We start from the raw sequence: 17,282 nt of genomic DNA, 5'->3' as shown, positions 1-17,282 counted from the left end.
GTGTCAAGACTTTTCGTCACGATAACGTAAAAGCTGGAAGTATATTTTTGATGTCACACGAGAAAATCCTCTCAGGGCTTCGACGACAGCTGCTCCGACTCAAGTCCAACCAAATCTGGCAACGTAATGATTTTCTCCTACCATTATTCCAGCCGTGTCAGAAAGTGAAGTGACCGGAGAAAAAAATGTATTGTATTACCCGGATTCAAATTTGAACAATTAAAACACATTTCACTTCCACACATTGACCCCCCCAACGTTTGCCAGATATTAAAATGTATTCCACGGATGATGTCACGGAGATGTGAAAGCATCTCAACTATGCACGTTTTAGTGGCTCTCGGTGAATATTTGATGATCTAAGAATCGCTGGAGCATGTTGAACTCATTGGAAAAGTAAATATTGTGATTATCCCCAGATGTACATTTGTATGCATGACTGAAGAAGAACATGTTAATCAGGTCAACCAGTGGGCAGCCAAATGTTTTCAACTGTCTCTCTTGACTTTTGAATATGATGCAGGTCTGAGGTTTATTGCACCAGAGATAGAGAATATGTGTAAAGATTAATGAGATGATCTACACCTCTAGCGTAGTTTTACTGCAGATTTTTGTCTTTTTTACTTATTATTTTTAGCTATTTTAGTGTTTAAAAATAAATTTAATTTAAAACTCTGCTGCCTTCGATAAGCAAGTGAAAAATAAATAACTTAAATACAACAGCAAGTCCAAAATAAGTTAAAATTGATACAATTTTGTTGAAAAAAATGTTTATTTTTCTATCAATCTTAGCTTGTCCTTTACATCAGTTTGAGTAAATTTGTAAGTTTTAAAAGAATCGTACACTTTCGACTCGTACGCTTTTCTTTTGTATACATCACTTGCATACAATCATAGACTATTCAACTACAACTAAACATTTTCAACTGTAATCAATCATTTTTCAATTGGAGTCCATACATTTTCATCTGTATTCAAACTATTCTTAGCGGTAATCAAAAAATGTATATTGTTACCCAATTCTTTTTTACTTTTATAGAACAATTTCCCGCTGATAATTTTTTTAATTTTTTTAAATGATTTAACAGAATATTTATTTCATAATTCAATGTATGTTCTTTTATATAATAAACAACCAGCACACAACTCAAGAAGCCAATGTGAAAATGATTCCATTTAAAAGGATTAATTATTTATGCAGAACACAATCACGACTAGTGTGATATCTGGACTGAAGACTGAAGGAAATGAATCTGCTCCAGACATGTGCTGCAGCATAAGTGGAGGAAAAGGCAGTCGCCGACAGGGAAGTGAGATTTGACATGGTCTAGATTAAGTGGACGAGGGTCACTGAGAGGGGATGCTTTCAAAGCTGTGATGGTCTGGAGAACAACACTGCATAAACTGTGAATTTAAAAAAATGCAAAAAGAAAAAACCCATCTTTCTACTAGTTTTAAAAATGTTTATCGACAGTAGTTTAAAAAAAAAAGAAGGGTCACATGTGCATTAAAGTTGGATCATACAAATGTAATAATTGAATTAAAATAAATATTATAAAACATATTTATATAACTCGGTCAGTAAAGTTTGATAATGATAACGACCTTAAAACTAAACAAACAAAAGGAAAAATTATGTTTATTATTTTGGCGTTTCTTTTACAATATTAATTCCAGTTAACAGCTGTTACCTTCTAATGTTATTTAGATTGTATCCCAACATTAAAGTCAAGGTGATCGCTTCAAAAACATTCACGAACATCTATTATTTAAATGACTAAAAGAAAATACATTTTTTATTTGTTCCTTTCTCAATAAAATTAATTACTAAAAAAAAAATTAAAAAAATTAATTTGTTCTCTTCTTGACTCTGCGACTGATACAAACAGCAGCGTCGCACAAAATATTACGTCACCGAAGTTGTCGGCGTCCATGGCAACGGCTAAGTTACACCTGCGCTAGCTTTTAAGTTTTAGCTCGTTTCAAGACTTTATTTAATACAAGTTTACAATAAGTGTCAGTAGGCTGAATATAAAGGTAGGAACTGGTGAATATTATTTTTTGGTGAAACACGTTTTAAAAGGTCAAGACGTCCGTAAAAGCCGTTTCTAACTTAACTTTGAGAGTCTGCAAAATAGAGATAAAGATCCAAAACATCAACGTTAAAAACTTTGTATCCACATCATAAATGTTGTTAAATTAAACCCTCAAGCAAATTAAAGACAGATTAACGATGTAATGATTCGTGTTGTGAACAGAAACGTGTTTATTTAGTAACGTTTATGAAATATCAAGTCAGAAAACACATTTGAACAGCACCGGTCTTTGAACGCACCTTGAACTCGTTCACTTAAATCTAGACAAATGAACTTAGAAAAGACAGGATGTTTAGAAAACTGAACAAAATCCAAGAAATGTTTTTAAAATGGTCGTTTTAAATGTGTTTTGGTGGCTGCAGTTCTACCAGCAGCTCCTAGACTTCCTGTTCTGAGACCACCCTGGAAGGATTGAGAGTCGTGTGGTTGTTTTGATCAAAGGTGAGCCCGACTCCTCAACCTCCACAACTCTCCACGAAGGGGCGAAATGAAAAACTGTAATCCATTGATAGTGCAGGACCCTCTCTCTGACCCGCCGCCATGGTCCGACTGACTCTGGAGATGATTGCCAAATCCCAAAATAAGAAGAAAAAAGGCCTCAACCTCAAGACCTTGACCCACCTTCACTTTTCCAGCAAGAATATTGAGGATATTGTGAGTTTCCTACCTTCTTTGACTAAATATTTGAGCCAAATTGAATTGAAATGTTGATGTTTGCCTCCACAGGATGACTTCTCTGTGTGCAGGAACCTGACCGTTCTCTACCTGTACGACAACCACATCACACACATTCCAAACCTGGACTTTGCCTCTAAACTCACTCAGCTGTACATGCAGAACAACAACATCTCGTACATCAGCGGTCTGTCTGGTCTGCACCATCTCTCCAAACTGTGAGTGAAGATGTATATTTGCTGTATTTCCAAGTATACGTTGGCGAGTAAGAGCTCGTGTCCTCTGCAGGTATCTGGGTGGAAACAGGATTTCGGTGGTGGAAGGTTTGGAGCAGGTCTCCGAGCTGCAGGACCTTCGTGTGGAGAACCAGCGGCTGGCCCCGGGGGAGAAGTTGCTCTTTGACCCCCGAACTCTGCACTCGCTCTCTGTATGACCCAGTTCTACTTTGTCGAGACCTGACATACAATATTTTCTTACCTTCTTTAATTGGACGAGAGCGTATATAACAAACATAACATACATAACATAACAAAAACCTCCGTTCCCTCTTCAAAGTGTTCAGAGTGTTGCAATGAAGAGATCAGTTTTTATTGTAACGATTCAATTAATAGATGTTTTTAGCTTCAGAATTGAAGCAATATTTCAAAAAGCAATACTGCAACCCCGAGAATCAGAATCATAAACTTTTATTGCCAGTGTTGTTGACACAAATAATATGATTTTGGTGTCAGTACAGAATAAAAAGAATGAAATAGAACATACAAAATAAGAAATAGAAAAATAGAACAAGGCACACGGCGCCTTGTATACAAGATAATTTAAGATAGAAATTCACAAGAAAAATATTTTATTAGATTAAACATACACTGAACATATTGCATGAATAATAAGAAAGATACTCATAAATTATTTAAATTATTTTTTTAAACAAGATATCCAGACGACAGTGGCAGGAAGAGTGAGTGGGATGTGAGCGGTATAAGTTAAATAAGTCCCCTTGACTCTACAGTCATTTGACATCCTGAGATTTAGAGTTTTATTAAACATGAAATTGTTCTTAGAACCAAATCCAGTTCCTAAAGCTAATCAAGTTGATTCTCTTCTTTAGCTTCTTTTTATTCTTATCAGTTAAGTAAATGTTAGAGGGCGCACGTTGGTTAGCAAGATCGCCTCAAAGGAAGAAGGTTGCTGGTTCGCTTCCAGGTCAGGAGCCAACTTGTGACCTTTCTGTGTGGAGTTTGTATGTTCTCCCCGTGTTGTGTGGGTTTACTCCGGGCACTCCGGTTTCCTCCCACACTCCAAAAACATACAGAGGTTGATTGATAACTTGGGGAAATTGTCAGTAAGTATGAGTGTGTTTGAATGCTTGTGTGTCCTGTGACGGACTGTCGTCCTGTCCAGGGTGTCCCCCGCCTCTCACCGATGAAACTGGGATAGACTCCAGACCTCCACGACCCTTTATTAGGGATTAAGCGGCACACAAATAGAATGAATGAATGAGTAAACGTTGGTTGTTGTAACCGTACAAATCTTACTGTTAATGCAGAACCTCACAATATTAGGTTATCCTTGTTTTTTCCCATTTTTTTGTTGGTTATTTAGAGTCAGTCAGAGGCTTTCGAAGTCACACGTTTGTATTCTCCCTCATATAATTGATTTGATATTGTTTGCAAATACTGGACGTTGCATAGACGTGTCTAGAAACACGTCCTGCACGACAGTGTTGGATTACTGGTGATGCATGTTTGTGTTGACAGGCGTCGCTCTGTATCCTCAACATCAGCAACAACCGCATCGATAGCGTCAGAGATCTGGCAGCGCTGAAGGAGCTGCAACATTTCTCTGCTGCCGACAATCAGCTACACAACACAGTGGTGAGTTTGTCGCTCTGTATCTTTATCGCAGTCTGGTTATGAAAAGGTTTCTTCTGTCACGCTCCTCCTTCATCATGAGTGCGCAGCTAGATTGTGTATCTGGGCCAGATGTTAGTGAGAGCGTTGTCACGGTGGACTCATCAGAAACAAAGGTAATATTATCAGTTTAGTTAACGTGGCTGCACAGCTTTTTCCACTGGAGTGTGAAATGATCGGCTGACTCAGGGTCTGTGGATGGAAGTGGCTATAGGTTTCCAGTCTCTGACTCTGACGGGGAATTATTCAACAAATCAGCGAGCAGGTCTCAGGAGGGTTCGGCTGCTGACAGCTTTAAACAAGCACATTTTTCTCCCTTTCCTTATGCTGGGATTTCAGTCCGTCTGAACTGGGATTATTTAAATCGGGGGTTTATTGCTTAGCGGGGAATCAGCTTTGAATCCATTACTCTTGATGGGTCATCGGCGTGAAAGTTGGATCCGTGGGGGAAAGTTTTTCAACCTTCCGAGCAGGTAATTGCAGTTCATGTGTCATTTTTTTGGGAGCAGATATCTAATTTATACAACCCGTCTGCTGCTATCGATCGCTCAAAGACAGCGCTCTGAAGGATCAATCCCTTCATCTGCACCGTTTGGTCACAATCCAGAGAAACATTATGGATTTTTTGGAATAGATTATGACAGGCAGTCAGTCCGGGTGACAAATGGGCAGCTCCTCCCGAGGACGGCAGAATCGAAGTCCTGGTCAAATACAGGTTCACAACGGGGCCCATCATTAGTGCAGAGAGAGAGAGAGAGAGCTCCGAGTCCGGGCCCTTTGCTGTTCCCCACTCCCCCGCGTGGGGGGTAATTTGGCGCTGGGCTGCTCTTCGGCGAAGGGCCTTCTGAGTGACGGCCATGACACGATCATTTATCAAAGCCTGGGAGCGCGCCGTGCTCAGGGGTCCCCGCTGAACTGATTGCGGCGCGAAGCTGGAAAAGTGGAAGCACTTTGGCCAAGACAGGAAGGCAAAGAACAATCAGAGCGTGTCCAGAGAGTATTCAGATTTCCCGGCCTGGATTAATGCGCCTCTAGATAAACATACAAGTGGAGGAGCCGGTCTCGCGGCGTCCCCCGAGAGCGCGGCGCGTTACACGACACCGGCGACGTTGTTTATGAAACAGACTGATGTGTTGTTTATGGACTTTCCCAGTGGCCCCTGTGTCGCCCGTTACTCTTCACACTCTTTGCCTGGAATAATAACACGATAACAACGTCTATTACAACAGGAAACTGAATTATTTACTCAATTGAGTAAACGGTTTATAGTTTTACCTGTAATTCTGTGTCTCGAATGTAAATATTGTACTGAGTAGCCTTTTCTTCTTTTACTTTAACTCTCAAAAAACATTGCACTGAAAAGAGTAAATTAACAATATTTTAAGGTTAGTGTTTCTATGATCCTTTAACCAGAAATACACCCTAGAAAAGGGTAATTATATGACATAGAAAAAATATATAAAGGTTAATCGAATATTGAATAATTACAGGCAAAAGTAAAAACAATCCTCATAATGTGTTTTAAATTCTTCCTTCATTGAGAATATTATTGAGATAATATATAAGTGTGTAACCCTGGTTATATTTTCAGGAGCTAGAGAGCGTGTGCAGCCGCTGGCCTCAGCTGCTGGACATGGATCTGAGTGGGAATCCAGTGTGTAAGACTCAGAAGTACAGAGATCGACTCATCACTTCCTGTCACAGAATCAGTGAGTACACCCCACGTTTGTCTACTTGAACTCTCACCTCAATCTGAGACTGAATTCTGATTCGCTAGCTAAAACACTAAAATCTGAATCTGGGTATATGTGAATCTAGATGAGGGGTGACTTTGGGGTTTTGTGTGTCTGCAGAGGTTTTGGATGGACGTGAAATTAACGAGACCAACAGACAGTTTCTTATGAACTGGAAGGCCGTCAAAGTTGAAAGGAAGAGGAGACACAGGATGAGGATCGAACAAGCAGCCTCGGAACTTCAAAACTGTAAGAACTGTCCGTCTTCCCTGGTATATATACACACACACACACACTCATATACCTATATACATATATATATATATATATATATATATATATATATATATATATATATATATATATATATATACTTTGCACTAGATAGTTCGGATGGTTGGAAATGTATTGTAAAGAAGAAAAATAACAACTTTGTTTTTATATATTAATAATTTCATACGACGTAAGGGAAAACTGTGGTATTAAAGAGTAATATATTTTGAAAGAAAAATAAAATATACAGTCCGCTGTGATACAACACTTAATTTGCAGATCTTTTTTTTTTTACCCGTGCATTAGTTTCCTTTCACAACTCCGGTTTCCTCCCAGATCCCAAAAACATGCATGTTATTAAATAACTCTAGACTGTTGTAAACTGTTGTTTGTCCAGAAGATGAGGTGATGGACAGATGCTTTATTGATGCGCCCTGGATGGAGATTTAAATAAAATGATTAAAAAAAACGTATATAATAATGTACCGTATCTTTTAACTAAGAAGTCAATATACATTTTCCAAACTTAAAAAAAAACGGTGGATTCATTTAATATTAAAATCAAGTTGTTGTTTTTTTTTATTGAGTTTCTGCCTCAATCGTAATCTGCACTTTCTGTCCGTCCTTCAACACCATTATTCGACGCCTACAGTTTCTCCGACAGGCTCAGACGATCCGTTCGCGTTTTAATCTCTTGTGTGTTTGTGGTTTCTGCTGCTTTGTTTACATTCTAGTGGACTTGAAGGCGGGTCAGGATCCACATCCCCGAGGCTCAAGAGCGTCGCTGCTGGACTCTGTCAGGTTAGATTTGATTCCGTGAATACAGTGAAATCTGTCACATATTACTGTTGTACTGTGTATTTTTTAAATGATAAATTCAATTGTAATGATGGCTAAACTGGGGGGTTTCAGGCTACAACGTCTCCAGATTTCAGTGGACGGACGCCTGAATCGAGGCAGCGTCAGAAACCCTCCGCAGCCGTTCTGATGAATAGCTTTTCACGTATCAGCCCCAACTGGGGTGAAATGTCACTCCATCTTCTTTGATACGACCACGTTTGTCTGTGACTCAAAACATTTTTAAAAATGTATTTAGTGGTTGTTTGTATTCTGAACCACCAAGTGTATGTCAGGAAATGTAATCTCCTGATTTAAAGTACATTTCTAAATGTTTATTTTTAACTTTTAAGTCAGTAAACAAGGAAAGATATTTTTAATTATTTAAAAAAACATATTTAAACATTATGTTTATTACTTGATTGTTTTCTTTTAATATGCCGTGCAATGCTGGAGACTTAATAAACAAAATAATAATAAACACATGTATGTATAAGTGTGTGGTGCCACGTGGTTGTGTCACCCCCAAAAAGAATTGGGGGGTAATTAAGGTTACCAGCTTACTTAACCTCCCTCCGTGTAATGAGTGCCCTGGAGCACAGCTTTAGGAAAACAGTGTTTATTAAGAACATATTATGAATAATTCCTTCCATTAATTTGCCAGCCCGGAAAATCAGAGTGATTAATTCATGAGTCTCACAAGAATTTCCTCGTTGCCTGCCTGTTGATTGCAGATCTGGGGTTTATTTATCAGCCGCTCCAATGATTCTGGCCATTACTCAAACATGTCTCATGTATCAACTTTCCTTGTCGGCTTCTCGTGCAAAACCACTGTTTTAGTCTTTATAACGGAACGCGAGGAGCGTTTTCTTGCTCTGCCACTTCCTGATAGGCTCTTCCAGAGCACACAAGGTTGAGGGTCGCAGCCAATTGGGTCGAGCAGAGGAGGGTCCGGGACGTGATGTGGGGGTGAGAGTACAACAACCCTGCTCGGCTGAAGGGGATCAATTAGGGGAGTGTGGAGGAGAGCGTGTGGATGAAGGAGTGTGGATGCTTCAGCACTTCTCTGCAGACTTTGGAAAGGAGTTGGACTGGAATTAAACCGCAGAAGAAACATGTCCCGAGCAGAAGTTTAGATGTGCATCACATTTATGTTTCTGCAGGTGACCTCAGGTAAAAAAAAAACCTTTCAACTCCTGCATGCACTTTTGTTTCACAGCCATGTCGTCGTTTTGGTCCATATGAGAATAGAAATCAACATCTATATTCATTTTCAAAACGTTTGCGAGTCGTGTTTTACTGACTCTTTCAAGAAACATCTTAAGACGTTTTTATTTGTGCAGGCTTTTCCTTGATTTTCTGGAACTCCTGTTGTGTTATCAGTTTTATCTTGAAGTATATACTTTATTGATTGTTTGATTGTTTAAGCGCTTTGTGACCCTGGTCTGGAAAAGCGCTATATAAATAAATATTACTTACTTACTTAAAGTTTGACATTCAACAGAATAATCAAAACATTTAAAAACAACGTTAAACACGTTAAAGTGCGTGTTATAGCATTGACTTGTAAGTGAAAAATTAAAGATTTTAACTTCAGTTCACGGTAAATGTTGTGTATTTGATTTCCCAAATAATGCATTACATATTTCATTTTAAAAGTACGTGAAGAATGGTTTTCAAATTCAAAAATATTAATAAAAAAAAAACGTGTTAAATATTGCATCTAGATTTTGATTTATTATTTATTATCATTTAAGTTTCCAGGTGATTTCAAAGCGAATAAATATAGTTGATAATAATGTCGAATAGTGACAAATATTCCAGATTATTATGAGTTATAATAAAACGCTCTTTCATATCCATAGGTTTGTAAAAAAGCCCGCAATGGTTGGACGACAGACGCTGCGCACGGACGGCGGTCACTGCTCCACAGCTGTCCTCGACGACAGCCCGTCCTCCAGCCCCGGGTCCAGTCCGAGCCCGGACGCCCGACACCGGGCCCGCGGAGGACCCCAGGCCGGGGCCCCGCTGGGCGGCAGAGGGAGACCGGCGGCGGCGAACGCGGCGCGGGAGAGAAGCCGAGTGCAGACGCTCAGAACCGCTTTCCTGGAACTCCAGCGGACTTTACCGTCGGTGCCACCGGACACGAAGCTGTCCAAACTGGACGTGTTGATCCTGGCGACCACTTATATCGCCCATCTGACCCGGACCCTGCAGGAGGAGGGAGGCGAGGAGGGAGAGGGTTCCAAGCACAGCGAGGCGCTGCAGGCGCTGAAGGGAGAAGGATACCTGCACCCGGTCAAGGCAAGTCAACATATTCTAAAGTCAAATGACTTGAACCGACTCCTAATATACTATAATATAATGTGTCTTGTATAGAAATGGCCGATGCGGTCCAGACTGTACGTGGGGGCCAGTGGACAGTTCCTCAACAACCCTTCAGACTCAGAGAACCAACCTTCCTCTTCTTCTTCTTCGTCCTAGTCCACGTTTCTAACTTGCATGCAACACTTTCAGATACTTTCAGACTTTTTATTTATTTGTTCTCTAAAATGTTGCGGGCCCTGCGGCTCCGAACACGTCCGCCGGAGTCGGAGGAGGAATTCCGCGTCACGCCTGAGATGCGCACTTTGAGGACTTTTGCACTAAATGCATGTGAGTCGGTGAACATCTGTCATGTGAAGTGGTCTGTCAGGGGCCACAATAGTCCCTGTCCCCCGTTATTTTGACACGCATGCTTGTACAAATGTGTTTGTGAATAAAGAGTTTTAATGACAGCCCTTCTCTTTATGTCAGATTTAACTACAACAAAAACATTAAATACAAAAACAAACCGTTTTACTTTACAAATATAAAGAAGTTTAAAAAAATTAAAGCAGCAGAGCGTTTAGAAAATAATTAAAATCTATTTATAAAGGCAACTGGACGCAATTAAGACATGATATCAAATATTCACCTTATTAAAATACAACTAATCTTGTAATGTGCTCGTTATTTCTTAGATTTAGTATTCATTTCGCATTTTAAATTGTAATTGTAAAAGAGTATTTTATCGTTATGATGGTAAATGTGAGAATTATTATTTATATATATTACACTATATTAGTTGGATTAGTAAGGTTATTTTATGGTTTTAAGCGGTTGTTTTCGTAATGTGAATGAGTTAATTGAATGAATAAATGAAAGAAAGAATGAAAGAAAGAAAGAATGAAAGAATGAATGGTCAAGATAGTTTCGTTGTCAATTATTCATCATGTGTAACGTATACAGTTTTAAATGACTGCACTCAAAAATCCACGCTGCTACAAAAACTAGTATAATAATCAAAAGAAGAAGAAAAACTAAAGTGTATATAAACTAAAAGTGTGAAAACCAATATAAAGGATTAAAGAAACGTGCAATACTTCCTGAATTCTGCTTTTTTATTTGAATATTGAACAGTTAATTTCCTTTTTTATGCAATCTCTCTCTCTATATATATATATACCTGTATATATATAAAAAAAAATTCCATACATTTTTAATTTAGTATTTCAGTATTTCAGTATTTGGTGAGTCTGCCATGAAAGAATTTCGCAACTAACATATTCATCGATGATGATAAAATGTAGCTACAACAGTATGATATAAATACAATATAAGACATAAAACAAAACGTTTTTTTGGTCTGCAAAAGAAGAACGGCTGACATTCTTGGAATGAAAGATACCGAGTCACAACAATAATCTTCTTTCAGTGCACAAGGCTCCTTCCGAGTGTCATGCACATCAAATATAAGACATGTATCTACACATAGAACATGTTGTCAGTGGTTGTTTTCTACGAGAATGAGCTTAAATGAATGAACGAACGAGGGGAAAACCGAACGAATTAATGAATGAATGGTCAACATAGTTTTATTATCCATTTTGCATTAAATAAATATTTTACAATAAAGATTGTCTGAACGACTGTATTTAAAAAAAAACACGGACAAATAAAAACAAGCATAATAATCAAAATGAGAAAAAATAAAAATAAAAAGTGCATACAGTATAGGAGGTATTAACTGAAGTTTAACATAGCAACGATAAATAGTTAAAAAATAACGTTCAATACTTCATGAATGTTGATTTTTTTTTTTTTTGAATATTAAAAATAAACATGAATCTATTAAGAGTTTTTATTTTCGTTTTTATTATGAGGAGTCTTATTCGTCGATTTCAAATAAAAGTGTTATGATAAAAATGAAGCTAGAACATAGCATGATATAAACACAATATATGACACGAAACAATGCTTAAAAAAATGTATTCGCGAGTCAATCCTCAGTTGGATCTGACTGAAAAGAAAGATGTAAGGAGATGTTAACATCCTTGTGACGAGAGACATCGATGAACAACCATGCAAAGAACTCTATCAGGTTCATATCATTATTGTTTGACTATTATTGTTTTGACTATCTTTGCTTCTCTAATCTCATGGGTTTTGTTTTATAGTCTGAAGTGTATTTTCTTATGGACCTACACATGTTCGGAATAAAACATTCATTCACTCTACTCCCAGTGTCATGCACGTGACGTCATTCCAATTTAACGCTGTATCTGATACATTAAACCTTTTTCCGTCCCTCATGAAAACTGACTCACCAAATAAAGTAGCAAAACGTTTCATGTGTGAATCCAAGTAAACAATGGTTCATTCAGAAAAAAACGTTGTGTTTCCAAAGAAAACTACCATTTAATAAAAAAAAATGTAATCACTTAATTTTGTTATTTGTATGTCAAAAAACGACGCTCTTTTCGTGTGTAAGTGTATTAAGTTATATTAAATATATATAAAAAATTCCGCTTGATTTCCACATGACTTCCAGCTGTCGGTCGTGCAGTGCGCAGCTCTAGTGCGCAGCTCTAGTGCGCAGCTCTAGTGCGCAGCTCTAGTGCGCAGCTCTAGTGCGCAGCTCTAGTGCGCAGCTCTAGTGCGCAGCTCTAGTGCGCAGCTCTAGTGCGCAGCTCTAGTGCGCAGGCTCGGATGTACTTCCTTTTTCTTCTGCAGAGAACCGCAGCAGCACGAGCACAGCCTCGCTCCGCACCAAGTCGACTCAAAATGGCCCTTCTTACTGGGTTATTCAAATATACTGACACATGTCTGGGGTAAGTTAAATCTGTCCACGTAGTTCTCGCGTCACCTCTAACTAGGAACTAGTTACCATTAACACGTGTTGTAGCACTGGCGGCTAACGGGTTAGCATGTGGGCCACGTGTCGTCAGGAATGTTTATTTTCTAGAAATATTATTCAGTAGCTGTTAAATCAATATTTAAACTTTGCACAAGTCATACGATCGAATTCTTAAATATTTTAGGGAACCCCTGGAGTGCGGTCGTCCCTGAGGTCCCCTAATAAATCTTCTCGTGGACAGACCTCAGTGTCGCTCGGACCTGGACCTACATGCTCACGTCCAGAGGTCAGCAGCTCAGTTGGCGATCAGGGACCTGCCCTCTGCTGTATGTACCAGTGGACCGGCTCCTAGTTTTCCCTCTGAGGACCAGGAGTCATGGCAGAGGTCGTGACCTGCTGTTGAACCCGGTCCTCAGACGCGAGGGTTAGTCGTGCTCTCAAGCTGCGCTCCCCTGAACTCTGACCCCTCGGTGATCCGTCATCTTTCCTCGTCATATTGACCAATCCGTCAGTACATCTTATTTACCGAGGCCGGTGATCGATAGATCACATGTGACGGCGACGAGGTTAAAACTTAAAAGTTGATGGACTCATGAATTGACCAGAATTTTTTTAAATGACCGCTTTTATCCAGGATCATGACACTGACTTGAAAAATGCACCCCCCGATTAATTCATGGTCTGTATCTTGTTTGGGATTCTAGGTGACCATGTTGTTGAGATGGTGATGAATTAACATTTTGCTGTTTACTCATGAGACAACACCTGGTGAAGTTGTGATGATCCAAATTCATAAAACTATTGTGAAACAAAACTTTCTGGTGCCACACCAACATCACATGATAGAAGTTCTAGGTGACCATCTTTAAATGTACTTTGGTTCAAGATTAGTTCATTTTCAAGATGTCTGATCTATAAATCCATGTACTGATAAGTTCTAATCAGCAGAAGCTTTTTTCGTTACTGACACTTTACAACATTACTGGACTCATGTTTGCGTTAAGTGGTTGTTAGTGTTAAGAACACCAACAAACGGTTGTCTTTTAAGGTGAGTGATGTAGATTCATAAACTTGATGAAACCTAATGCTGATGTTGTGATGACTCAAAAAACAAAGCCGTTTACCCGTCTGACACATGATGGTGAGACTGTTACTAACTGATTCATCAGCATTATGGGGAGAAATGTAAAACTTGACATTAAAGGGTTGGTTCACCCAAAATTACTCTGAATATAATCCCAACCCTTAGTTGACATGAGTGTTGGCAGAAAATAAGTGAAGTTTAAATTCTGGGTGAACTATCATTTTACTTGTACTTTGAAATTGAATTGATATGGGGGCTAAAATTCTAATCGGCAGGAACTGTTTTCTTTTTTTAATTACAGGAGCTGCACAGCGTTACTGGACTCATGTTTGCATCAAGTGGATGTTACAGGTGAGTTTCTATATTTGTAAGCGGTCTAAAAGTCTGTCATGGTGATGATGAGTTTTAGTTTTCGCCGTTTACCCATCAGAAAAATAGTGGTGAGACTGTGACTAGCTGAATCATATGAACTTCTTTATAACACTGCTGACAAAAAGAATGGTCTCTAAAACTCTTCCATCTTCATTTCAGCTGCTCCACTCGTGCATCGAACACTAACCTCGGTCATGTGATGTTCAAAGGTGAGTGTAGATTTATAAACTTGATGAAACCTAATGCTGATGTTGTGATGACTCAAAAAACAAAGCCGTTTACCCGTCTGACACATGATGGTGAGACTGTTACTAACTGATTCATCAGCATTATGGGGAGAAATGTATAACTTGACATTAACTATTTTGAAGAATTTGGTGTTAATTCAAGTCCATGTTCAGTTTTTAATTGGAAGTGTCAAATTTGACACTTAAAAATTGTCAAATTTAAGCTAAAACTGTTTAAACCTAAAACATGGTTTTCTTGGATATTTATTTACTGCATTATGTTTAATGGCAGCTTGAATTGATTCATAGAGCAGCCTTTTTTTGATAATTAAAAAATACGAGGTCCAAAGTTATAATCGGCAACTATATATGTTTTTATTACAGATGCTTTACAACATTACTGGACTCATGTTTGCATCAAGCGGATGTTACAGGTGAGTTTCTATATTTGTAAGCGGTCTAAAAGTCTGTCATGGTGATGAGTTTTAGTTTTCGCCGTTTACCCATCAGAAAAATAGTGGTGAGACTGTGACTAGCTGAATCATATGAACTTCTTTATAACACTACTGACAAAAAGAATGGTCTCTAAAACTCTTCCATCTTCATTTCAGCTGCTGCACTCGTGCATCGAACACTAACCTCGGTCATGTGATGTTCAAAGGTGAGTGTAGATTTATAAACTTGATGAAACCTAATGCTGATGTTGTGATGACTCAAAAAACAAAGCCGTTTACCCGTCTGACACATGATGGTGAGACTGTTACTAACTGATTCATCAGCATTATGGGGGAGAAATGTATAACTTTACATTAAAGGGTTGGTTCACCCACAATTCAAACTTCACTTTCTACACACCTTCATGTCATCTAAGGGTTGGGATTATTTTCAGAGTAATCTGTTCCTTTTTAGAGTTGTAGAACAATATATTTTCATCTGACATTAGCGACTGGCTCCCAGGGACCAACTTCCTCCAAAAAGACACTTAAAAAGATCTATATACCTCCGTGGTGCTCGTCTGTAACGTCAATCTTGTATTGAAGCCACAATGAAAATAATTATTCCGGATAAAATTAAGTTTATATACAGAGTATGGGTTCTGGAAGCACTTTCGTATTTCCTGTTAATATATCTGTTATTCTTTAAACATCTGCCACAAACGAGCAAAGAAAAAGGTCTATTTTTCCGGAACAATTCTTTTCATTGTGGCTTCAATACAAGATGGACGTTACAGACGAGCACCGATGGGGTATATGGATGTTTTTAAGCGTCTTCACGGAGGAAGTTAGTCCCTGAGAGCCCGTCGCTAATTTCAAAAGGCACAGATTACAATGAATATAATCCCAACCCTGAGTTGATATGAGTGTTATCAGAAAATAAGTAAAGTTTAAATTCTGGGTGAACTATCATTTAAAATGTACTTTGAAAATTAATGAGGTCTAAAATTCTAATCAGCAGGAACTGTTTTTTTTATTTTTAATTACAGATGCTTTGCAACATTAATGGACGCCTGTTTGCATCCAGCGGATGTTACAGGTGAGTTTCTGTATTTGTAAGCGGTCTAAAAGTCTGCCATGGTGATGATGAGTTTTAGTTTTCGCCGTTTACCCATCAGAAAAATAGTGGTGAGACTGTGACTAGCTGAATCATATGAACTCTTTTATAACACTACTGACAAAAAGAATTGTCTCTAAAACTCTTCCATCTTCATTTCAGCTGCTCCACTCGTGCATCGAACACTAACCTCGGTCATGTGATGTTCAAAGGTGAGTGTAGATTTATAAACTTGATGAAACCTAATGCTGATGTTGTGATGACTCAAAAAACAAAGCCGTTTACCCGTCTGACACATGATGGTGAGACTGTTACTAACTGATTCATCAGCATTATGGGGAGAAATGTATAACTTGACGTTAACTATTTTGATTTGTATAGTTTGAAGAATTTGGTGTTAATGCAAGTCCATGTTCAGTTTTTAATTGTAAGTGTCAAATTTTACATTTACAAATTATCAAATTTAAAGCTAAAACGTGGTTTTCTTGGATATTAATTTACTGCATTATGTTTAATGGCGGCTTGAATTAATTAATAGAGCAGCCTTTTTGAAAATGAAAAAATACGAGGTCCAAAGTTATAATCTGCAAACTATATATATATATATTTTTTTTATTACAGATGCTTTAAGTTACTGGACTCATGTTTGCATCAAGTGGATGTTACAGGTGAGTTTCTATATTTGTAAGCGGTCTAAAAGTCTGTCATGGTGATGATGAGTTTTAGTTTTCGCCGTTTACCCATCAGAAAAATAGTGGTGAGACTGTGACTAGCTGAATCATATGAACTTCTTTATAACACTGCTGACAGAAAAGAATTGTCTCAAACTCTTCCATCTTTTCAGCTGCTCAACTCGTGCATCGAACACTAACCTCGTTCATGTGATGTTCAAAGGTGAGTCGATTTATAAACTTGATGAAACCCAATGCTGATGTTGTGATGACTCAAAAAACAAAGCCGTTTACCCGTCTGACACATGATGGTGAGACTGTTACTAACTGATTCATCAGCATTATGGGGAGAAATGTATAACTTGACAAACTATTAAAATTTGTGTAGTTATTTCAATATGAGCCTGTTTTGACTAAATTATATATTTACTCTTAGTCAGATGCAGCATCACCTGTCAAAGTTCTCGACATGCATTCCTGAAGTGGCGTGAGAGATGGTGAGGCTTTTACACAATATCCAGAACTTGGCATCAGTAGTTTACTCTGACTAATCATCTCTTTTCTCAGGAACCAATTGGACTCTTGGAATTTGACTGGTTCAAGAATCAAGCCTTGTTCAAATGGAAATGTTTTAATAAAGATTTTTGTAAATATTGAAACTGCAATATTTCTTGAATTTTTCCTTAGCTCTCATC

At 38.3% G+C, this 17,282-nt stretch overlaps 2 protein-coding genes and 1 long non-coding RNA gene across 9 annotated transcripts; all 3 read left to right on the top strand.

The window, feature by feature from the left end:
- Positions 1-1,948: 1,948 nt before the first annotated feature.
- Positions 1,949-8,530, top strand: ppp1r42 (protein phosphatase 1, regulatory subunit 42). Of its 3 annotated transcripts, none has more exons than XM_087788940.1 (10): positions 1,949-2,037; positions 2,459-2,537; positions 2,609-2,750; positions 2,823-2,989; positions 3,060-3,198; positions 4,529-4,645; positions 6,273-6,390; positions 6,535-6,663; positions 7,422-7,488; positions 8,417-8,530. In XM_087788940.1, the coding sequence occupies exons 3-10, from the start codon at positions 2,637-2,639 to the stop codon at positions 8,439-8,441; spliced, it is 876 nt and encodes a 291-aa protein (XP_087645066.1). In that variant the 5' UTR covers positions 1,949-2,037; positions 2,459-2,537; positions 2,609-2,636; the 3' UTR covers positions 8,442-8,530. The 3 variants fall into 3 exon arrangements, with proteins under 3 accessions (XP_087645066.1, XP_087645063.1, XP_087645064.1); XM_087788937.1 differs by having other exon boundaries at positions 7,600-8,517; XM_087788938.1 differs by lacking the exon at positions 8,417-8,530 and adding an exon at positions 7,600-7,685 and having other exon boundaries at positions 2,614-2,750.
- A 22-nt stretch (positions 8,531-8,552) lies between these two features.
- Positions 8,553-10,266, top strand: tcf24 (transcription factor 24). Its single transcript, XM_087788941.1, has 3 exons — positions 8,553-8,697; positions 9,390-9,828; positions 9,904-10,266. The coding sequence occupies exons 1-3, from the start codon at positions 8,561-8,563 to the stop codon at positions 10,006-10,008; spliced, it is 681 nt and encodes a 226-aa protein (XP_087645067.1). The 5' UTR covers positions 8,553-8,560; the 3' UTR covers positions 10,009-10,266.
- Positions 10,267-12,554: 2,288 nt separating this feature from the next.
- On the top strand, positions 12,555-17,246 carry LOC148081886 (uncharacterized). Of its 5 annotated transcripts, none has more exons than XR_015710889.1 (11): positions 12,555-12,656; positions 14,068-14,117; positions 14,298-14,347; positions 14,750-14,799; positions 14,977-15,026; positions 15,849-15,898; positions 16,079-16,128; positions 16,538-16,584; positions 16,761-16,810; positions 17,028-17,084; positions 17,155-17,246. It is a non-coding gene; the product is annotated as an uncharacterized LOC148081886 (long non-coding RNA). The 5 variants fall into 5 exon arrangements; XR_015710888.1 differs by having other exon boundaries at positions 17,024-17,084; XR_015710892.1 differs by lacking the exons at positions 16,079-16,128; positions 16,538-16,584.
- The last annotated feature ends 36 nt before the right edge of the window (positions 17,247-17,282 follow it).

This window comes from Callionymus lyra, chromosome 4, assembly GCF_982586985.1.
Source record: "Callionymus lyra chromosome 4, fCalLyr1.hap1.1, whole genome shotgun sequence".
In the NCBI taxonomy this organism is placed as follows: domain Eukaryota; kingdom Metazoa; phylum Chordata; class Actinopteri; order Syngnathiformes; family Callionymidae; genus Callionymus; species Callionymus lyra.
This window is presented reverse-complemented; position numbering and strand designations above follow the sequence as displayed.